The sequence below is a fragment of the Ambystoma mexicanum genome, chromosome 12, assembly GCF_040938575.1.
Source record: "Ambystoma mexicanum isolate Mex_15411 chromosome 12, UKY_AmexF1_1, whole genome shotgun sequence".
Classification (NCBI taxonomy): Eukaryota; Metazoa; Chordata; class Amphibia; order Caudata; family Ambystomatidae; genus Ambystoma; species Ambystoma mexicanum.
The window spans coordinates 600607163-600631677 of record NC_090936.1 but is presented as its reverse complement, the minus strand read 5'-3'; the positions used below and the strand labels follow the sequence as shown (position 1 = coordinate 600631677).

At 45.8% G+C, this 24515-nt stretch overlaps 1 protein-coding gene across 2 annotated transcripts in view; it reads left to right on the top strand.

Moving 5' to 3' along the window:
* Positions 1-24515, top strand: part of TNKS1BP1 (tankyrase 1 binding protein 1) — a 557727-nt gene that overhangs the window by 490876 nt on the left and 42336 nt on the right. The window contains exons 11-12 of one of the 2 annotated variants that reach the window (XR_011281831.1): positions 6266-6337; positions 23490-23540. Coding sequence is in view for 1 of the 2 variants with exons in the window: in XM_069628996.1 (XP_069485097.1) it covers positions 6266-6329 (64 nt within the window). In the remaining variant the exon portion in view is untranslated. The remainder of the gene's footprint in view (positions 1-6265; positions 6338-23489; positions 23541-24515) is intronic. The other variant, XM_069628996.1, reaches the window with a different exon arrangement.

The following is a 24515-nucleotide window of genomic DNA, read 5'->3' as shown; positions in this document are numbered from 1 at the left end:
CCCCAAACATTGACTTTTCCCACATGTTTCATGACCCCCTTTGCCCGACTGGCCAGAGTAGCTGATGTAACTGCAGAATAATGTTTTCAAAATTAAATTCAAAGCTGGAGTTTGAACTGTCAAAAGACTCTGAAACTTTCTTAGGTTCTCAAAACCTGACCATGCAGAGCTTGGGTTGTGCAGGGGCAAGTTGGGGAAGAGTTCATCCTTGTGTTAGTCTTCATCCTTCTGAAAATAAAATAATTCCACCCTGCTAATGGATTTGGAGGGTGTAACCAAAATGCTCTTCACATCTAACCCCAGTTTGAAGAAACTCGAGCAAAGCAAGTTGTTAGCTTTGCAGTCAAGGCGTTGAGTGACAGAACTTTGTCGTCCACATTCACATCCAATAATTGGAAGCATTAGGGTGCACACCAGGGAATGTCACACATCATCTGCCTGTTGCCTGGTGAAATATCCACCTATTTCTATTCACTGTACTATATCCCTTTTAATTGATATGACAAAGAGGAAACTATAGTTAAAAGGTGAAGTATACCTGCAGCAGTGAGGTCCAGGCTCCAGCTAACCAATTAAAAGCGTTCTATTCAATAACTATTATACCTGGATCCCAAGATCACCATAGAAACGGGAAAGCTTTGTGCATAAAGTCCTGTTTGCATCCCTCAGAAGACACCCACCCTGTGATAGGAGGACCGCAGAGTATATGAACCACTCCAGTAGGACTGCGACTCGAGCTTGCCTCAAAATGTGGAAATCCAGATTAGCGATGACCATTGCCTCTTTACTTTAGCTGTTGTCAAACAGATAGTTGCGTAATTCACTATTTGACCCCAATCTTGTAGGGGTGCAGCCATTGCCAAAGCTTCGATGTCTAGTCTAAAACTAGGGAATGGGACAAGTGTGCGCTGAGGAGATGCAAATGGTTCCATGTCACACGGTCAGTAGCTTTTCTTCACAGATTAGAAAACCTTCCCATCTAATGACGAGTCACTGTAGTGCTGAAGGTGTCTTGAGTTCAAGTCCACTACTATATTTGACATGCCTCAATGAGTATTGTGCTTGGAGCAATGTCTAATCAACTAGGCAGAGCCCCTCCTAGATCGTCAAGAATCTTAGAGCTCATCCCCATAGCTGGTTTATGTAAACTAAGGCAGAGATGTTTCCCTTTCTCAGAAAGTAACAACATAGAACCCTTTTCCTGTCAAAGTTCTTCAATGCAAATTAGTCCACCAGAAGCTACTGGTTGGAGGTCGGACCAAAAATTACTCTGTAGTTTTTTGGCCTACATAAAACAGTGTTATTATTATTGCTGCTACAAGAAAGGAACCACATTTATATCTTTTAGTCCCTTTTGCAGATGGCAAACCTTTAGTCTCTGAAGGAACTTGTAGTGCAGCAATCTGGGAAAGATGGCGTGTTTTGACTCTGAGAGAAGGCCCACCAACATTGCAATTTCTCCTAGAGATATTCTCCCTCTGCTCCTGGTTTGGAATATTCCTTTGCACAATACCTGCTGGGTAATTTCCAAGCCTGCTTCCACAATGTTCACCAGAATCCCCAGAACGCCATTTTCTGGGCTTGAAAGATTTTCCAACTTCTCCCAGTTGATCGGGAAGGCCAAATTCTAGAGAATGATCCGCCATGCAACTTGTATGCACAGCGCGTAACAGTTGAAATCATGTCCTACAAGTAAATGATTATTTGTAGACTTCATGAGATTGGTCAAGTCCAAGTTATTGAAGGAAGACTGAAAGGATTGCTGGGAAATGACCATACCTCCTTCCATCAGCTAAATGGAAGGAACCTTCTGTATGTGTGTGTGAAAAATCGAAACTGAGAGGTTACCATGCTTGAAGTCTATCCCACCTTCTGATATCCTGGTTGTAAGATGTCGTCCAAGAGAAGTACCTTTAGAGCACCCTGGATTTGAATTAGTGGCAGTTGATAACCAGGTGCACCTTTTTTTTTATTTTCTTTTTTTTTAATGAAGACAACTTTGCTCACAAAGCCCCTCTCATTGAAGGATGTGTGCAAAATGCCGAACCAAGCTCTTTTACTTCCTTGTCTATGATGGACTGATTTTCATTGGAGAGCGTCATGCAACCTCCAATAAGAAAAACAAATACCTTATGAAGCACCTGCATTGTCTGCAACACTAGTTGTTCAGTGGCAATTTTTCCTTTTCCCTACACATTTCACAATTTGCCCCCCACCCTCGACTTTTAGAAGGGAAGAAAAGAGGAGCGCTTTCCATTGTTCTGGTCAGAGGCCTTGTGGGCCACCTCTTCTTCTCTTACTGGTGCAGGATCTAGAGGGAAAGAAAAAGGGCAAAGTAGATGAGTAGCTTCCCCTTCCTTCTCGGTGACACCTCTGGAGAAGTGGCGATGCCTTGTGAACACAAACTGTTGGCAAAGTTCCTTTTTTTGCCATTACTGGGGAAAATGATGTGTGGGGTGGGGTTTTCATTGGTTCTTGGGTCTTATGAACCGAAGTGAAGATGCTGACAAATAACCATAGACTCATGCCCCAGGCCTGTGTGATCGTTTCCATGGTTACCTTTGTTGTAAGCCGGTAAGATAGCTCAGTGGGTTGAATGCTCGCTGGTGCGATCTGAACGTGATCTGCAGGTCGCAGGTTCGAATCCCGGCAAGGCCAACTCAGCCTTTCAACCTTCCGAGGTCGGTAAATGAATACCAATATCGGTTGGGTGATATTGTATGTAAATAAGTGCTCTGTAAAGCCCTTTAGATAAAGGCGCTATATAAATAACACATCATTATCATTATTGTCACTTTTAGCTCAGCCTTGGGTTGAAGCCTTTTCGGTTGTTCTGATTATATGCCATAGTTTGTATTTCCTAATAGGCAAACAGCCATTGGAGTCCTGCCCCCCAGAATCTCCTGGTCCCGTCTGTACTTTCTTGAGATGCTTGGACAATTTTCATTTGGAGCCCTATTTTGAAAATGGTGAAAGTTACCTTCTTGGGTTCTCTTTTGCATTCTGAGATGAGCATTTTGAGGTCTATTTTCGGCAGTCAGTGTCACTTTCCCATGAACTGTGTCCCAGGGCATTCTGCTCCCACAAGATTTCTCAACTCTTGGTCCATGGTCTTGCATAACCGGCACTCCATTATTTGGTCAGCACCGGCTCCTCTCGCACACGGCCAGCTGCTGCTCTTTGAATTTCACTCCTTTCCCGTGACGCAGATGACACTAGCACTCTGCAACAATCCGTACAAACCCTGAAATAGTAGCACAGACGTTGCAGCAAAGTATACCTGCAGCGTATTCCTGACTTCCGTGTAGCAAGCATTTCCCATACAGACTGACGCCTATTCAAGCAACTTGATTTTTTGAAAACATCACAAGAATCCGGATTGAATCCTAACCACATTGGGAAATGCTGTCGTGCCTGTCCTTCCTTTGCACCCATTGCTGCTGGTGGTCTTTTTTGGTCCTGAGGAAGTCGTCTGAAATCGCCGAAACGCTCAGTTGAAGTGCATCTATTTTACATGTGCTTCGAACTTGTTTTTTAATTTAACTTCGACCCTGGTTGTTCATTCAGGACCACCCTGGCCCATTTTCCTTTCCTTAGGCTGCTATTGCTCATTGCACTTTAAACACCCTTTCATGCACATATATCCCACCTCACTTCTCTGTACACTGGGAGCAGTCAGAATACTTCCCTCTTCTATGCACATCATGACGCTATAGTTGATTGCCATGATAAAATGCTTCCTTGAAGAATTGAACAGATGTTAAAGAAGTGTTAAATGTCTGTTTTTCTAAATATTGCCAAATAAGGTACAAAGTATGAGTAAAAATAATCGTCTTGTACCCAGTTCAGAGTGTCTTTTGGATTAATTCAGACTCCAAATAATTCTCTTAAAAATGGTATGTCTCCACCAGTAGCAATTTCTTGTTGTATTTGGGGATTCCTATGGCGTCCACCAGCATTTTGCACCAGCATTTTGCACCAGCAAATTAGCCGGCAGATTCCATAGGAATCCATTGTAAATGCTGCCTGCTATGTGTACATTGCAGACGCGTTTACTTCATTTGCACGGCGGAGTGCAAAAGGGCAGGGTACAAGCATGTATGCCGCCCTTTTGCCCTGCCATTTTGCACTCTGCGATGTGAATGACAACAATTTGGCAGCAGGGACCCGTGTACATGAAGGTGCACACCTAACGGGTCAGTGCTGCCAAATTACGGGCGACTCAAAAATGAGTATGTACGTCTTTTATGTAGCCCTGTCGCTGCACTCTGACAACTAAGAGTGCAAAATGCTTTTGAAATTGTTTTCCCATTATTCATCCGAGTGAAGTTCATCCTTGCATAAAGTGATATCACCTTAGCTATGGTATATGTGTATATATATATATATATATATATATATATATGTCCAAAAGCTGCTGCAAACGCAACAACGAGACGAGTTGCACTCTCTGAAGAATAGGTTTCACCCAGGAAGCGGAGTCCATGCTTGGGAAAATATCTTTATTAGTGCTTGTCAAAACATGTAAAAAAAATCCATCAAAATATGGCGTTCCCAAAGATTAAGACCGAAAGTTCGGCCGGCATTACGCATTTCGGGAATATATATCTGTGGGGGAGGGGGAACATTTCAAAAAAGCAGTTAATGTTGTCTACAAATCTTGGGGATGCCAACATTAAGGTTACTAGGAACACTTAGTGGAAAACAAATGTTTTGGAAACAAAAACATACTCCCACACACTACAAATACAACCTTAACTCATGCTACAACACTAGTTGATGGGGCTCAATTTAGTACTGGTGTTGTAGATGAGAAATTAGCTGAAGTTGCTGATCTACTGCACTGCCTGGTCTTTTAGTAACCGTAAGCGGATACGGTGTTGGTCTGGAAACCTGTTGACTGTCTGGTTTCTTTGCCAGAAACCTAGTGACACACTTGAGTAAATACGGGAGTACAATCAGCTATGGTGCATAGGCTTTATGCAATGGCAAAGTAGAGGGTCTCCGTTTTCTGCTGTATTTTATAGGTGATTTTTATTCATGGTGAGCATAAAGGAGGAAATGTATGCCACTAATTTTATGCTAAACATTGCCAACATGTTTCTTGCCTGAAGACTTCTTCAGTGCAAATGATCAACATTGATCGCGAGATTGGTGCAGCAGTATCAGATGGGACTGACCAAGTTAATTTAGAAACGTCTCTTGCAGATCCAGATAGGTTGGCAGCAGTAATTTGATGCAGTGGTGTCTGATGCTATGGGCAACGTTATTTTTTAACCCGGATCAGGTGCTGATTTGTGGTTATATGCTGTGCACGTAATCAGTGCGGTCTTTGGCAAAGCATGGATACACTTGCAGTAGTGTTGATCTAACTCACCTAATATTTAAGGTGCCCATTGTGTGGTTGCCCCATACCATTTTATAGATGGTGACCTTAACTGGGGGGCAATTTTGGGGAGAGCGATTTAGGATGCTGGATTGGACAGCGTAGAAGAGCCTGGTGTGATAAGGAGTGCGGGGGAGGGGGTTGGGGGACGGGAAGGTGAGGAGGAGATTTGTCACTGTCATTAAGCAACTATTTTATGTTACATCAGAATGTGAAACCTAGAACCTTGGACCAGTATATAAGCCTAGGAATCCAGTGGGCAGCCTGCCATATTCCCCTTTATAAGTATATCCCACAAAGTAACTCTGGCTTTATTGTCTTAACTTTCAAATGGAAAAAGGTCTTCAAATATGACCACTTTTCTTCAAGTGCTGAATCGCCTCTTATTTCTGTTGGGCAAACCTCTTACCCTATATCACCAGGATGTCTTTTTTGTATCCATATGCATACCTCCTCCCTTTCCACCAAGTGACTCCATCCTTTAATCTTCAAAGCGGCCTCCCTTTTGGAGTCTGGTTATATACCACTTGTCTTGCTCTGTCCTTGCCAGGGGGTGTAAATGGAGAACCCTGCTATTTATCTTATTGTCTTGTCCTATGTCGTGGAAGTGAAATTTCAAGGGGTTCGATGCTTAATGACCGATTGACTGTTTATACTTATAAAATTGACTTGCCCTCTGCTGGTGTGCAGGTGATCTAAACAGAGTGGCGCTGTTACAGCACTGCATTGGTAGTGCTATGTATATTGTTCTTGGTGACAAACATGGTAGTTGACAAAATAGGGCTTTGTGTGTGGCAGAAGTCTAGCGTGAGCATTTTTACGGATTGTTCAATTTATAACATCTCTTACGTTTCACCTCTTGTTTTCTTTCACTTGTAGGTCTGAAAGTTCTACCCCTCAGTGGTTAAATGCTTTAAAGATAAAAAAGAAGCCACAGAAATGAAATGTGAGGTAAGGAACATTACTGTAAAGGGAACCTAACCTGATCAGTAACTGCAGCTTTAAGCTACGGCCAACCAGAACTGTATTCTTGATGATAATCCACTGTTAACTCCACCTTGAGCCTATTTATAACAGCACACGAGACTTTTCAGTATTCAAACAAACTATCTTAACTTGCTTTGACCAATCCAAATCCCCGTTCATAACTAGACCTTACCACACCTCTATCATGACCCTTTTCATTACTAGGTTTCAACATTAACCCAGCCATAATGGTATTCAGAATGAGAACCCACCTTTACATTAACCATAATTATATTTTTTAAACAGAAACCTCTATTTCTCCAGCATGGGGTCTGGCATGGATTCACATGCTCATTAATATTCCCCGTCGTCAGGCTGGGAATCCTCGGTAACGAAAAAAAATCAGTATCAGTTTCGTTTCTGATCCGTCTTTCTTAGTAGTAACCAATCACTGGTCTCTGGGTCATACTGCCCCCAGCCAATGACTGTTCTCTCCCTAAGCCCCTCCCCTGGCAGCCATCCTTAGATTTTTACCGCACGTTCAAGTGTTCAGAGTCCTCGTGCTTTAGCTCTCGAGCTTTTACTGCGTTTTGCGTTTTTTCAAAGAGTTTAATCTCATTTTTTCGGTCAATCGAGCCTCAAGCTCCACCGTTTCTACTTCCGATCAACGGGGACCCGTTTCGGAATTTTCTACGCCCCTCAAGGGTGAAGTTTTCGTCGAGTTACGCTTCTTAGAGGATTCCAGAATGTCTGAGGCCTACCCCGACATGGCTCAGGACAAGGGGAGCTCGATACCCGGATCCAAGCTGTTCAGGCACTGCCCTGGATGCGGATTGAAGAATGTGTTCAAGGAGGATGAGCATTTGAGATGGCTCTACTGCCTTCACGAAGACAAGACGCACATGGAGAAGGACTGTGCGTTTTGCAAGAACATGTCGGAATGGACCATGAAGGATCGGCGTATCCGCCTCACCAACTGACTGGAGGGAAAGAGCCCAGCAGGTGAGAAGAAGTGGTCCGAGCGGTTTTCTAAGTCCTTTGAGGGCGCCCCGGCGACGGGGGCCCAACAGAAGGCAAAGCACTGCGGGTCCACGTGCACTGGGAGTGCCGAAGGGTCGGGCTCCTTGGCTGCCAGGCAGGGCGCACTTTCACCAACGCCATCAACCACGAGCCAACGCTCTGGCTCGGGGAAGAGAAAATCCGAGAACCCGGGTAAACTTCTGGAGAAGTCCCAGTCGATCTCGAGGGAGTCAGCCGAGGGGCAGCGAGGCGGTGACCCTCCCTCCAAGGTGAAGGCCTCAAGCGCGCCCAAGGTGGTGAAGGCCTTGATTCACCCAGCTAAGGCCTCTATTGATGGAGTCGTGGTGGCCCTGGTGAAGCCTGGGGAGGCTACATCAGTGGAGGTGACCTCGGGGCCCAGAGTTTCCCTGCCACCGCGGAGGGAATCATCTTTTCAGCCCCCCGTGAAGACCCCAGTGGAAAAAAAGGGGGGGGCGGTGGCCGTTAAAGACACGGATACAGCCTCTCAGGAGGAGCTGGTTGCAGTCGTGAAGGGCATCACCAAGAGGTTTGAGGAGGTCCGATCCCACGGGAGGAATCCCGAGGAGGCTGACGAAGAGAGCGACAGTGGCGCCGACGAGGCTCCCGTGGAGGAGAAGCAACCATTGCACCCGTCGCAGCCAGTGCCCGTGCCTCAGGACAACTCGGCGGCCATTTTGATGGCAATCCAAACCTTATGCACGGAGGTAAGGACGAGGTTGCCTCTAACCCCAACGGATGACCCAGCGGAACCGGGCCTGTCGGGGACCCCTCCAAACAAGCAGAGGAGAGTTCATCCCCCCGCCTTCAGTCTTCATCTCCTTCCCCTGATCCTAGGGAGGACACAGGAACAGATACGGCCACGACAGGGGACGGATGACGACGGTGGTGACGACGGGATGGGCCTTCCATCACCACCCCCTCGGTCCACCCCGCCCGACAAAATTGGCTCCTTCCACGCCATGATTGCCAGGGCATCCGAGCTTTTCCAGCTCTGCCCCGAAGAACAGAAGAAGGAAGGTTTCCTCTAACAGCGGCGCGAGGCCAAGAGGAAGACGGTTGTCGCGGTGCCGTTGCTTGACGACATCTGGGACGAGGGACTGGTTCTACTGAACAACACGTCCACGATGCCTGCCAAGAGGGATCAGTACGAGAAGAAGTACTGGGTCCCCGATTCCGCCCCTTTGTGCCTTAGGGCACAGCTGACCCTGGATTTGGTCGTCTCAGCGGCGGCCAAGAAGAAAGCGGCAGGGGCAACGGCTTCAACATCAACCTCCCCGCCTGACGGCGAGGGAAAGAAACTGGACGCCATGGGACGATGAGTCATCTCGTCGGCGGCGACGACAATTAAGGCGGCCAACGCCCTAGCGATTGTGGCCCGCTACGACAGGGAGCTGTGGTACAAGATCGCTCCCCTGCTGGACATCCTACCGGATGACAAGAGGGCGGAGGCCCTGGAGATCCTGCAGGAAGGTGAGATGGTGTCGGACCACACCATAACGGTGGCCACGGACATCGCTGACACCCGGTTCCGCCAGTTGGGCAACAGTGTTTGACTACGATGGCGGGGGTGGCTCAAGGCAACAGATTTCCACCAGGACGTGCAAACCAGAGTTTTGGACATGCCCTTCGATGGGAACAACCTGTTTGGAAAAGCAGTGGACGAGTCCCTTCAGGCCATCAAGGCCGACATAGAGACTGCTCGGGCCTTTGGGGTTTTGCAGCAAGGACGGCCGCCCTTTCGGAACTCCGGAGGCAAGCAAGGTGCCTCCAAAGGATTCAGCGGTGGCTCCTCTACGTACCGCCAGGCAGCCTGTTCCTCATCGCAAGAGGCCTACAGAGGGCACGGCAAGTCAGGAGGATCTCGTCGCCGTTGCCAGGGAGGCCAGGGCGGCATGGCCATGGCCAAGCAGGACTGAACCGGCCATAGCGTTGGGCCCCCACCTGAGCACCCTGGTGGGAGGCCGACTGGCGAAGTTTGGCAGCGTGTGGGAGTCCATCTCCACCGACTGTTGGGTGCTGGATGCCCTGGCCCACGGGCACACTCTCGAATTTCTAAAGAAGTGCCCCTGCATTCCTCCCGTGGCCAGGAAGGAATATCACGTCCCTCAACTGCTGTTAGAAGTAAGGGCGATGCTCAAGAAAGGGGCCATCAAGCTCGTCCCGAAGAGGCTCTGGGGCTCCGGAGTATACTCCAGATACTTCCTCGTCAGAAAGAAGACAGGCGGGTGGCGCCCCATTCTGGACCTGCGTTGGTTAAACGAATACATCAAGGCCCAGAAGTTCCGGATGGTCACTCTCCAGCACATGCTGGGACAGCTGGAGGAAGGCGATTTCCTATCGTCACTGGACTTGGAGAATGCTTACTTCCACATCCCCATTCTAAAAGGACACCGAAAGTTTCTCAGATTCGTAGTCCAAGGACGGCACTACCAATTCAAGGCCCTGCCATTCGGATTGAAGTCGGCGCCCAGGTTATTTTCCAAGTGCCTGGCATCAGTGGCGGCTCGGCTGTGCCTGCAGGGGATCCACGTTTACCCCTACCTGGACGATTGAGTCATCCGAGCAAGGACAAGGGAGTTTGCCGTCGAGCACACAGAGAAGACCGTCAAACTGCTCACGGATCTGGGATTCTCCATCAACTTCCCCAAATCCCACCTGGTTCCGTCCCAGGTCGCACTGTTTCTGGGAGCCAAGCTCGATACAGTGGCACGATTGGCTTCTTTGTCGGAAGAAAGGACGAAAGCCATTCTGGGCAAGGTGCAGCGCCTGCTGGCCACAGACGTGGCCAGGGTGAGGTCCATCAAGTCCCTTCTCCGCATGATGTCCTCTTGCATCTACCTGGTGCGCCTATGCAGGCTGCGGATGCGCCCTCTACAAGAGTTGCTCGAGGCCTGTTGGTTGCAAGCGGCGGACAGCTTCGAAGACCAGATCCTGCTCAACGAGGTCTTTCGCCAAGCTATTCGGTGGTGGGGCACCCACGCGCCTCTCCCGGCAGGCACAGATTTTCAGACCCCAGCACACCAGGAGACAGTGACGACGGAGGCCTCCCTGGAAGGATGGGGAGCACACACCGGAGATCTTCACGTGAGAGGCCTTTGGTTCCCGGAGGAAAGGTCACTCCACATCAACATCCTGGAGCTCCGAGCAGTGTTCTGGGCTCTCGGGTCATTTCTCCCATCCCTCAAGGGCAAGGTGGTGGTGAGGATCGTCACCGACAACACCACCACAATGTTCTACATCAGGAAGCAGGGAGGAACCAGGTCCCCGGCCCTATCCAAGGAGGCCCAGGATCTGTGGCATTGGGCCGTTGCCCAAGGGATGTTTCTGGTACCCTTCCACCTAGCAGGGATAAAGAACACCATCGCCGACTCGCTCAGCAGGGAGCTGCACTCGTGCCACGAGTGGGAACTGCGTCAGGACCAAGTGGACCGGCTTTTCCAACGATGGGGCAAACCCCAGATCGACCTGTTCGCGACGGCGGCAAACTCCAAGTGCCAGAGGTTTGCCAGCAGGTTTCCCCAGCCGAGGAGCATGGGCAATGCTTTCTCGTTCCCCTGGGACGGCCTGTTCCTGTATGCATTGCCATTGCTACTGCGACTCGTCAACCAACTCGAGGTCCCGGTGCAGGATGATCCTCGTCGCACCGGCGTGGCCAAGGCAGATCTGGTTCCCGGACCTTCTGGACTTGTCAGCGTCCCCCCTCCCAGTCAAGCTACCTATGGACGCAGATCTTCTCTCCAGAGAAGGAGGCGCCATCCTCCATCATGACCCGGGGGTCGCAGAACTTGCAGGCCTGGCTCCTGCGGCACTAGAGTTTGGAGGGTACGATATGCCGGCAGACTGCAAGGAGGTACTTGCAAAGGCTAGGGCGTCCTCAACTCTCAAGTGCTATGGACACAAATGGAAGAGGTTCTCTGTCTGGTGCTGTGCACAGAAGATTAACCCTCTGCGAATTACGGCCCCTCAAGTGCTGCCGTACCGTCGCTGGCCAAGGCAGGGCTAGCTCATGCTTCCATCAAAATACATCTAGCGGCGATATCCTGCTACACCAGAACTACGGGACAATCATCCCTGTGGTCTCATCAAGTGGTGAAGGAGTTTATGAAGGGACTGTTCCAGTTATTCATGCCGGTGAAGGCTCAGGCCCCGGCGTGGGAGCTCAACGTGGTGCGGACTAGGCTCATGGAGGCGCCCTTCGAGCCTCTGCATATAGCACCGTTGAAGTTCCTTTTGTGGAAATTTCTTGTGGCCATCACCTCTGCTCGACGAGTGGGAGAGATCCAGGCCTTATCCTGCAAGCCTCCATACTTGACTTTTCACAAGGCGAGGGTGGTGCTAAGGACGCACCCCTCCTTCATGCCCAAGGTGCCGTCGGACTTCCATCTCAACGAGCCCTTGGTGCTACCAGTTTTCTTCCCGTCGCCTTCGTCACCGGCCGAGAAGACTTTGCACTCGCTGGATGTAGCTAGAGCGCTGAAGTTCTATGTGGACCGCACAAAGAGTTTTCGGAAGACATCACAACTGTTTGTGAACTGTGGACCTGTGAATCAAGGGAAGGCCCTCTCGAAGGCTTCCATTTCCAGATGGCTCTCCGGCTGCATCATGCACTGTCACCGGTTGGCAAACCGACCGTTGCCTGGCCATCCGAGAGCCCATTCGACCAGAGCGATCGCTGCTACCACGGCGTTCTTGTCTGGTGTACCCCTGCTGGACATTTGCGGGGCTGCTACATGGAAGTCGACGCACACCTTCACGAGATTCTACTGCGTCGACCGGGATTCCAGGGAGGAGTCCAGGGTCGGCCAAGAAGTGGTGCGCAACCTGTTCGCCTGAAGGTGGGCCTGGTGAGGAGGTAAGAGATGCTTAATGTTGAGTTTACATAATGCTTAATGTTGAGCCTTGCCACCTCCCGTGGTTGTGCATGTGTGTACTGCTATGTATTCTTATATTCATGAGCATGTGAATCCATGCCAGACCCCATGCTGGAGAAGGAACAAGTTACTTACCTGTAACGGTTGTTCTCCAGCATGGCTCTGGCATGGATTCACATGCAAACCCTCCCTCCTTCCCCTCTGCCGCTCTTCACTTGGTCCTACTGCCACTTGCGTTCTACCAAATCTGAGGATGGCTACCAGGGGAGGGGCTTAGGGAGAGGGCAGTCATTGGCTGGGGGCAGTATGTCCCAGAGACCAGTGATTGGTTACTAAGAAAGACAGATTAGAAACAAAACTGATACTGATTTTTCTTTACCGAGGATTCCCAGCCTGACGACGGGGAATATTCATGAGCATGTGAATCCATGCCAGACCCATGCTGGAGAACAACAGTTACAGGTAAGTAACTTGTTTCTTAACACAGCCATTCTATCCTTAGCCCATGCATAGCTCTATTTAGTGCTAGGACCCACCCTTACTTTAATAATGATCCTTTTTAAAAACAGAAACATCTATTAACTTTCAGTCTACCCATAACCCAATCATAACCCTATTGGGAACTAATTGGCAACCACCTTTATACTCACCACAATCCTAATCTTTATTCCTCTTGCACGTCTTTATATTCTGATCATTTACCATCCTCCAGACTCATTGAGCTCCTCTAATGAGGATTTCAATTATCTTCTATTGTTTGTTTCTCCACTTCTCGTTGTTGATGATTTAATATTCCTGCATCCCCTCTGCTTCTCCTCTACCTTTTCTCACTTCAATCTAAAATGTCATCCCTTCCCCTCTCACACATTTGAAAGTTGGGATTATTGATGGAATTTCATCACATCAGATCTTGTTTCTACTGACTTTGTTCACATTCCTTCTGTTCCTTTTTTGTCTCTTCCTCCTTTGTTCTTTCTGGTGTCAATTCTAACTCTTCCTTTAATTTATCCTCTTCTACTTTGCTTAGTGACAATCTTCATATTTTTGCATGTACTGCCTCTTCTTTCTCTGAGGCCTTCTTTCTCCAACATTGATGGTGGTTTTTCAAAATGTCATGTGGTTTTAATTTCTGCTCTAGATCTTTTTTTCTCCTCTACATTGATTTACCCTTAAGGGCAAATCTCAGCGCTTTTGGTTCTCTACTGCTTGAAAATGTTTAGGACCCAACTTTGTAATTTATCGAAATCGCTCTACTAACTATTCATTTTTTTCCTCCTTGCTTCATTCTTTTTCTTCTTCTGTAAATCGGGATAAAGCTACGCATTTTCAATCTTTAATGCAATCTCAGGCTAACGCCCCGAAACTGCTCTTTTCTATAAAATTATTGCTTTTCCCTCTTCCGATCCTCCTATTACTTTGAATCTTTCTACTGACGATTTTGCAAAAATCTTTTTGAAACAATTGTTACCATCTGACTTTCGTTAAGCAATGTACCACTGGGTGGTCTTTTTGTCGCTTCTTCTTTACCCTCTGCTTCTTTTTCTTAATTTGCTCTGATTTTGCTTCTTCTGACCCACTACTCGCTTCTTTGGGTGAATCTATTTTTCCTGCACTAGCTCCTGTCTTACTCTTTCTTTATCCTCTGGGTCTTTTCCTTCCATGTTCGAAATTGCTACTGTTATTCCTTTCCTAAAGAAACCCACTCTTGATCCCTCTGATGAGAATAACTTTTGTCCTATTTCTTTTCTTCCTTATTTGTCAAAACCTTTAGAGGTGCTTGTTCACTCAACTTTCTTTGTATCTCAACACTCACAACTTGCTTCCTCTCAACAATCGGGATTTTGTTCTGATTTTTCATCCAAAATTGCATTCTAATCTGTTTCCAACTCTGTTCTTCTTGCTCGCTTTCTTAAACAGTTTTCTATTCTAGTTCTGTTAGTTCTCAGTGCAGCTTTTGATACTGTTGACCATCCCACCCTGATTTCTACTCTTTAAGTTTTTATTTTCTGTTCTTAGGTGGTTCAATTCTTAACTTTCCAAACTGTCTTTAATTGATTCTTGGAAAGGTTCTTCCTTTAATCTCCCTACGTGGTTCCCCAACGGGTCTGTTCTTGGATCACTTCTCTTCACCCTCTGTACTTTTCTTTAGCTCCCTTAGTATCTGATCGTGGGCTAGAAGCCCATCTCTGCGCTCATGACACACAGATTTCAGTATCATTCCCTTCTTACTCCAATTTTATTAATCAACGTCTTTCTGCTTGCTTATCTGCTAGAAAGTCCTGGATGTCTCAATTTCTTTTTCACAACCCTAACCAAATGGAAGTTCTCTTCTTTCCTGCTTCCCTCAAAGATTTGACTCCCTCTTTTTACACCTTTTTCTCTACTTAAGTGTACACTTTTCAATTAAACACATAACATAGGCATTATTGTTGATTCTTCTTTTTCTTTTCAGGCTCAAATAGCTGCAGTGGTAAAATCTTGTATCGTCGATTTATTTAATAATCGGAAAACATGTTGTCTTCTTAATTTTTCTTCTAAAATTCTGCTTCAATCAATGATTCTATCTCGTGTTCACTATTGCTGTTCTTTGTATGTCGGGCTTCCACAGTATGCTCTTCTCCCTCTACGTTCTTTTCTCCATTCAGTTTTCCGGAGTCTTTTTCGCTGCTCTCTTTCTGCCTACAGTACTTCATTTCTTCCTCGTCATTGCTGGTTGCATATCAAGCAACATTTTAAATATCAGTTACTCTGTCTTGTTTTTAAGTGTATTCATGTCTCAGTCTCTCCTTATCTTTCTTCTATTATCTCGTTATATCATCCTTCCTGTTACCTTCACTTTGCATAATTTTTGTTGTCGGTTCCACATCCTTAATGCACGTCTTTACGTTTTTGCTCTTTTCAACTTCTTGGACCGACGCTGTGCAACTCTTTACCGCTTGATATTTGTTCCTTTTCTTTTCTTGCTTCATTCAAAAACATTTTTAAATCTTAACTCCTCGAAACTGCTTTATCTGGAGTGGTCATGTGATTTGAGATTCTCCCAGCTATGGTGTTTTTTTATGATTTGTTCATGATTTATTTACCTTCGTAATATTTTATGTAAAGAGCATTGGATAAAATCGCTATATAAACATCAAATAAATAAAATGTATGTTACTTAAACGTGTTTGAAACCTGCAGGTCTTCCATTAAACCACCAAGAACTTATTTAGGATTGAAAACTATCCTTACCTGAGCCATAAACCCATTAGTTGTTGGGAAGCTCAGTATACCCAGCTGTTCTACCCTTAAAACACAAATAACTCTATTTGTAACTAGAGTCCCATGATACCTCATCCACGTTCCAATGAATAATGAAGGCCCTCTCACGATCCAACCATAAAATGTGTTCATAAATGCGACCTTCACTTATCCCGATAGCAACTCTGACGGCTTGACACTGCCTTCTATTGACGGCTTGACCCTGCCTATCTTAGCATAACCCTATCGAAATGTATCACTAGGAACCTTTATAAATATAGCCATAACCTTATTTATAATGGAAATTTTCCTTTAAATCAAATGCAAATGTGTCCCTAATCGCAGCTTTACTATCGCTTAATCATGACCCGGACCACCATCTCCAGTCCGCCCTCTAATTAACCCAGGTCTTTTCATACCAACACTAACACCTAGTCATAAACCTATTTATAACCACAGCACAGGCTGCCTCCACCCATACTTGTATTCAAAAGCGACACCCTACTCAAAAGGACCACCATACCTTACCCATGCCTATTGCCCACTTTATGCCACATTCCTACCCAGGGCCTTCCCACCCAAATCTTGACACACCCACAGTGTTCTCCATAACACCACACATCAATCCTTATTCCTACCACAATGCCACAAGTAGTTGGAGCACACCCAAAGCCCAGCTATGTCCCCATTCATACTGCAGTCCACTCACTAGGCAATTATATGTTCTTATTACTGCAAACCCTCAGTTTACATCCAAGTAGAGTCCTGGCCGCAACAACAGCAGTATCAACCCAGAATCTTGCAGGAACTTACCCCATGATACGGCTTTATTCACTTGCTGTGCATTCAGCAAAACCTACCGAATGTGCCAGTGAGGAGACCTTAAAATGACCCAACCTCTGTTGCCCGGCAAGCAGCACGGCAGTAGAATGGAGACTCTTCTTTTATGGTGACAAAAGGGATGTGGAAAGGCACTCGTTAGGTCTTGGGTGGCAACGGTGAAAACAGCCAGTGTTTCCAATATAACCTGTTTTTTACCGCCTTCTTGATAATGGGTCTGGGTGTATATTCCTAATGTGGCATTCCATAGGAATTCTCCATGCTGTAAATGCAACCTAAACCTGAGATGAAGCAACTCCTTAAAAAAGTGGTAAATTGTACCTCCATCCAAAACTTGAAAAATACTGAAATTGTAAAAAGAAGTGTTTTCACTAATGTGAAAGGACTCACTAATGCATGCTTCTGCGGACCTCTTGATAGTGTGAGTCGCACCTGATTTTCATTGTAATGCACAGAAGGGTGATATCTGACCCTTCGGTGCATTGCAGCCTGGTATAATCCTCTACTGTATCCCAAGCATCTAAATCCCCCAAAGAGATAAACACAGATTTGTAAACATGAGTTTAACAGCATATGTAGGATTTGAAAAGAAAACCTGCCCCCGTTACCGCTAGTGGGAAAGTAAAGGGAGAATGTTGCGGAGACCCTCAGAGTTCTGCATAGAGTAATGATGATGAATGCGTGCATAACTCGAAGGAAAGGATCTGTCAATGTCATAATGAGCCCTTAAGGAGCATTCCCTCTGTTGATGCTGGGAAAAACCAGAAATTGGAGACCTGTACAGAAATTGCATTGTGAAGTCAAGTTTATCATTTTAAGAAGAGCTAACTAAAAGCAGGCCTCGGGTGCATAATGTAAGACCTAAAATGTAGGTTTGTTAAGATTAAAGCCAAAAGAATTAACAAGAACACAAAATGGGAACTATCCTGAGAGTAGACAAATAAAATAACCAGGACATGGGGAAGAAGTAGACCAGCCCACACTCCCTTTTTAGTAGGGTTGAGTTTAAGAAAAAGTGCTGGCATCCAGTCCAGTCCTTGTTGTCAGAGGATTATTTAAACAAATTAAAAATGTTTTTAAAGTTTTTAAATGATTAATTCAGACCCACCTTGGCGTAGCATTGAAGCTTGTTATAAGCAGTGTGTTTTACATAGAACAAAAATCACTGCGCGTGTACGTGGCTTCTTATGTTACAGCTCTTACCAAGAGGACCACTGATGTTTGCTTAGACTAGTATCTGGTTGTTAAGCAAGACACAGTGGCTCTGAGGCATGAGGGTGGTGTGTGGCTGTTCCAAGACTGATGTGTTCTGCCACTGGCAATTGTGCATGGCCAGAGGAGGTGCGCAACCATCGGTGATGGTAGGAATTTAGGAAGTGATCGACCGAATGGAGAAATCCTTTTCCTGTCTGACTACTTGGCTTCTTCCAACCAATGATAGCAGAAATGATTTGGACCTTCGGAATGCATTGTTTCAAAGTGACATTGAAGTCCTGAACTGGCGACAGAATGACTTGGTGGTAGAGTACAAACGAGAGCAGCATAAAAAATTGTGGACATAATAGTGGAAGTAAAACTCCAACAATTCTAATGCAACCCCAACGCATTGTCATGCTTCGCTTCAGCCTCTTAATTTGTCTGGTTGGAGATGCTATAAGGCAAGATCTATGCACTGGCTCGTGTGGTTCTGCTGAGCTTGATCTATGTCCCTTCTGAGCTCGGTTCCATGTCATTTCATCGCGGGATGTTTTTTCACAGGGTTTTTTACCGTGGATTTTTTTTCCGAAAAAAACTCATCACATTTTTTATTTTTGGGGATCCCACCAGGTCCCCATTCCCTTTAATTTTGAATATATTCCCGAACACCCACACCCAATTCATATATTTTTCGAACCCCCCCCCCCCCCCCCCAAAAAAAAAGTTTTTTCAGCAAAAAATTAGCGGTAAAATACCCTGCGAAAAAACATCCCACGATGAAAGGACGTCGTACCCTGAGCTCAGCCCTGGTCAAAATAAACAGAACTGTCCGTGGGAGACCCTGCCCAGTCTGGACATGCATAGCTCTAACTGTGTAGTTTAAAGCACTGCTGCGCCATGTTTATCCTCCTTGGCACATCACATGATGTAACTGGACTCCTCCACCTGCTTTTCTGTTATATATGGCATGAATCTGAAGGCAGTGGCTGGGGAAAGTATCTGCTTATCACTGTATGCCCAGCAATAGACGAAGAGGCATTTTGCTGGGGGGCACTCTGCACTTGGGTTGGATGCCTTCTACTGTGGTGGGCCATCTATCTGTCCAACTGCCTTCTAGTCTGCTCTGCATGTGGACTGTGTGAGGGAAGGCATTGCCTTTTTGCAGTTTCCCATTGCTTGCACAAAGCAACCATATTCTGCACATGGGTAGAACCGCTGCCCTTAGCAGGCTTTTGCCAAGGGTGCAATGCCAGAGGCTTCTTGTGCTGGCTGGACCCATGGCTGCCTTTTGTTCCAATGTAGTAGCAACCTCCCTGTGCAGTAGAATGCACCTCTTGGAACCCTCTGCATTGCTTCTGAGACTGCACTCAGGAATGAGCTTACCTGGGGCGATATGAAGATTTACTATATAGCGTACTGCACCTGGGCTGCTGATGTTCTTAACTCAATAGTATTCTTGCATACACTGTCTAAAATCATTACGGTTGCGTTGAATCATTTTTCACCCATTTGACAAGAGGTCATATCGGTCATCTTGAAGCTGCCATCGTGTTACATTCACAAGAAAAGAAGGATCCCATTTTTAATTGGCAGCAAAATATTAACATGCCAAGTCTATTTTCTTTTTCCGGCACTACTCTTTTCCAGATTGGTAACATTACAGTAAGTTATTGATCACAAAGGCAGAGGGTTGGTGATTGTGACCTTGGTATTCATGGCATCACGATAGGCGGGCGGCCAGTAGCAGCATATATGGTGTGAAAAAGCAGCAAGGCGTTTATCCCTGATGTACCGCCAACATCATCACGCTAACTCTTCTCTTTAGCCAAGAAAGGTATTCATCTAACTCATGGGTGCACAACATACGGCCCGCGGGCCAGTTGCGGCCCGCCATGCCCTTTTGACCGGCCCGCGAGGCACAAAGACTTTCCTAATGGAGGGCGGAATGTATTTTGAGTGTATGTTGAGGTGGGGGGGTGTGTCGGATGTGTATGAATGTTTGTGTTTGAATGTATTTTGAGTGTATGTTGAGATGCGGGGGTGGGGGGGGTGTGTCGGATGTGTATGAATGTTTGTGTTTGAATGTATTTTGAGTGTATGTTGAGATGTGGGGGTGAGGGGGTGTGTCGGATGTGTATGAATGTTTGTGTTTGAATGTATTTTGAGTGTATGTTGAGGTGGGGGGTGTGTCAGATGTGTATGAATGTTTGTGTTTGAATGTATTTTGAGTGTATGTTGAGATGCGGGGGTGGGGGGGTGTGTCGGATGTGTATGAATGTTTGTGTTTGAATGTATTTTGAGTGTATGTTGAGATGCGGGGGTGGGGGGTGTGTCGGATGTGTATGAATGTTTGTGTTTGAATGTATTTTGTGTGTATGTTGAGGTGGGGGGGTGTGTCGGATGTGTATGAATGTTTGTGTTTGAATGTATTTTGAGTGTATGTTGAGGTGGGGGGGTGTGTCGCATGTGTATGAATGTTTGTGTTTGAATGTATTTTGTGTGTATGTTGAGGTGGGGGGTGTCGGATGTGTATGAATGTTTGTGTTTGAATGTATTTTGAGTGTATGTTGAGATGCGGGGGCGGGGGGGTGTGTCGGATGTGTATGAATGTTTGTGTTTGAATGTATTTTGAGTGTATGTTCAGATGCGGGGGTGGGGGGGTGTGTCGGATGTGTATGAATGTTTGTGTTTGAATGTATTTTGAGTGTATGTTGAGATGCGGGGGTGGGGGGGTGTGTCGGATGTGTATGAATGTTTGTGTTTGAATGTATTTTGAGTGTATGTTGAGGTGGGGGGGTGTGTCGGATGTGTATGAATGTTTGTGTTTGAATGTATTTTGAGTGTATGTTGAGATGCGGGGGTGAGGGGGGGTGTCGGATGTGTATGAATGTTTGTGTTTGAATGTATTTTGAGTGTATGTTGAGGTGGGGGGGTGTCGGATGTGTATGAATGTTTGTGTTTGAATGTATTTTGAGTGTATGTTTAGATGCGGGGGTGGGGGGGTGTGTCGGATGTGTATGAATGTTTGTATTTGAATGTATTTTGTGTGTATGTTGAGATGCGGGGGTGGAGGGGTGTGTCGGATGTGTATGAATGTTTGTGTTTGAATGTATTTTGAGTGTATGTTGAGGTGGGGGGGTGTGTCGGATGTGTATGAATGTTTGTGTTTGAATGTATTTTGAGTGTATGTTGAGATGCGGGTGTGAGGGGGTGTGTCGAATGTGTATGAATGTTTGTGTTTGAATGTATTTTGAGTGTATGTTGAGATGCGGGGGTAGGGGGGGTGTCGGTTGTGTATGAATGTTTGTGTTTGAATGTATTTTGAGTGTATGTTGAGGTGGGGGGGTGGGGGTGTGTGTCGGATGTGTATGAATGTTTGTGTTTGAATGTATTTTGTGTGTATGTTGAGATGCGGGGGTGGGGGGTGTGTCGGATGTGTATGAATGTTTGTATTTGAATGTATTTTGTGTGTATGTTGAGATGCGGGGGTCGGGGGGTGTCGGATGTGTATGAATGTTTTGATTTGAATGTTTTTTGTGTGCTGGGTTGGGGGGTGGGGGTTCGGGTCTGTATGGGTGCTTGTTTGAGAGTTTACTGATTTGGGGGGGTGGGGTTTTCGGGTCTGTATGGGTGCATATTTGTGTGTGCTGAGTTGGGGTGGTGGGGGGGTTCGGGTCTGTATGGGTGCATGCTTGAGTGTGTGTGTGCTGAGTTGGGGGTGGGGGTTTGGAGTTGGGGGGGTGGGGGGTTCGGGTCTGTATGGGTGCATGTTTGTGTGTGTGCTGAGTTGGGGTGTGGGGGTTCGGGTCTGTATGGGTGCATGTTTGTGTGTGTGCTGAGTTGGGGGGTGGGGGGTTCGGGTCTGTATGGGTGCATGCTTGAGTGTGTGTGTGTGTGCTGAGTTGGGGGTGGGGGGTTCGGGTCTGTATGGGTGCATGTTTGTGTGTGTGCTGAGTTGGGGGGTGGGGGGTTCGGGTCTGTATGGGTGCATGTTTGTGTGTGTGTGCTGATTTGGGGGGTGAGGGGGCCATGGGGCATAGTGTTTGGTTGGGGGTGAGGGGGCCATGGGGCATAGTGTTTGGTTGGCGGTGAGGGACAGGGGGCATAGTGTTTGGTTGGGGGTGAGGGGGCCATGGGGCATAGTGTTTGGTTGGCGGTGAGGGACAGGGGGCATAGTGTTTGGTTGGGGGTGAGGGACAGGGGGCATAGTGTTTGCTTGGGGGGTGGGGGACAGGGGGCATAGTGTTTGCTTGGGGAGGCGAGGGACAGGGGGCATAGTGTTTGGTTGGGGGTGAGGGGGCCATGGGGCATAGCGTTTGGTTGGGGATGGGAGCCATGGGGCATAGTGTTTGGTTGGGGGTGAGGGGACCATGGGGCATAGTGTTTGGTTGGGGATGGGAGCCATGGGGCATAGTGTTGCACTCCAAGAGTGAACTCAATAATAAAGCTAAAACAGGCACAGTTAGGATATGTACATCCTTTGCTTTTTTGAGGAAACCTGACTCAACGAAGGTCATACTCCTCTTGGGTAACCCAAACAGCAAACTATAGCAGTCCAAAATAACGGAATGTCCAATCAAGGGTCAATAAAATATATATAATTTAATTAAACAGACGATATACAATAACTAAATCGAAATAAATGATAGCAATGGAAAATGTATAGTACAAAATGTAAGTTTGAAATGCAATAAAAATCGTTACCCCTCAAAAACATATCTTTTTCCATGTGTTTAATACAAATTGGGGGTTGAAAAACCCTCCTGACATGTCCCGCCTACCGCCCCGCCCACTTTTACTTTTCGGCCCACTATAGCCCTCATGTAAGGTACTTTCGGCCCTCTGTCAAAATCAGTTGTGCACCCCTGATCTAACTGCATTCAAAGAATCCAGAAACCACCTCAATGTCATTACCCTAACTCGACCAGTTGTACTAGCATAGCTATAACATTACATTTATTCTTAAATGATCCAAAGTGTTGCTGCAACCCCATAAAAATACATTTTAATTATAGGTGAATTATTTAAATATAAATGTTAAAGTAGCTTGGATGTATGGCCCAATTAGAGTGACTGTAAAGGGACTGTTGAAGAGAGGTCACTTGTATTGGCGTACTGCTGACCTTCCAATAAAAGCTCTCCTTATCACCGGAGGTATCCATCAATGGTTCGGTGAACCTGGGATGCCTATCCATACAAGAAATGTTTATGGAATTGGCAGTTAAGGGATAGAAGTTATCGGTAAAATTTCAAATTCTGATACTGAGATGTAGGCTTTTATTGGATTTGTTTTCTGCTTGTAGATCCAGAGTGTCTTTAGGGTTATATAAAGCTGGTCCCTGGGGGAAAGAACCAAAGCAGCTATGGCAGCAGCCTGATCGCTGGGTGAACTTGAGCCATTCCTACAATGTGTCAATGGGAGCTGTATAAGTGGTTTATTTTATTTTGATTAACAGAAAAAATGAGGCTTTGAGGAGTCCATATTTTCAGTTTCAAACAATAGGACTGAACAGATTCTTGTATTTAATTGCACATACTTATCCCGCATTGTTCCCTGGTTTATTAGCTGGTCATCAAAAAATGCCCACGTCTATTTGCTTTTAGGAATGTTGAGCTAAAGCTGATGCAGAAATTTGTTATCCACAAATGGTGTTTTTTTTCTATACTGGCATTGCCTGACCCTGTCACTGCCATCCAGCTCTTCCTATGCTTATGTATGGTTGGAATTGACAGAATCTTCTGTTCTTTTAGCCCTGTGTGGCTCCTCCCAAAAACCAATTGCCCATCCCCCTGCTTGGCGTTTGTTTCTTTCTATTATAGATTGTATGACTGGAGTAGAGGCATACGGGAGCCCTGCAGGAAACCAATGTGTTGGACACAGGGATTTAGGTATGTGTGGTGTCCTGCCTTCCATAATCTGAACGCTATGCCGGCTTGATGTTTCCTAGTAGTTCGGTCAATGAAGAAATCTGTGGATGAAGAGTACAGACAACATTACAGTGAGTAATTCCATAACCCAGCCATAGCCGAAGACTAATAGTGATCCAAACTTCATTAATGCTAACCCAAGAAGATTTGATATTAACTCTACCACATATAATATTAACCCATCCGAGTTGAGTACTAACAGTCATGATTAATGCTACCACAGTAATCCATTTTATGGACTTAACCTTTGGTAATGCCAACACAGCCTAGATTAAAACCAATCAAACCATAATTAATTCTAACCCAGCCATGAATGTAACTGTCCTAGCAATTATTAATGTTAAAAATGTGTGAAACCGCTCGATGATTAGTAGTAACTAAGCCAAATTAATATTAGCTCAGCTTTCATGAATACTAACACAGACCAAACAAACGTTAAACGCGCTATAGATTACACCAACCCGGCCATAATTGACAATACTTGAATCCAGAGTAAAGCTAACCCAACATTTTCTTTTTGCTTTTAGTCTAATAACCGTTATTAAAATCAATCAAACCACATTGAATGCTAAGAGGGTTGTTTTGAACGCTAACCCACCAGGGGTAATAACCCAACCACCACAAATAACCCAATCACGAGTACTACTAACCAAAACCTACTTAATACTATTCAATCCATTATGAATAATAACCAAACTATGTTTCATAGTAGCACCACCACAAGTATTATGAACAAACCATCACTAATGCAAAACCTGTGATGATTGATATGAACTGAAACATAATTAACTATAACCCAACCTTGATTATTACTGAACCATGTGCACATAATTTGAACAAAATGCTATTGCTATCACTGAGAAAAACTGTAGTAACACATCCATGATTAATACTAAGTTACTGGGTGAAACTAACACAACTACCTACCACAGCTATACCCAATACTAAGCCAACTATTAATTATACTAACTATATGTGTTTGATTCAAACTTCTGTGTAACTAATATTAACCCAACATTAAAGATGCTAATCCAAACATTATTTTT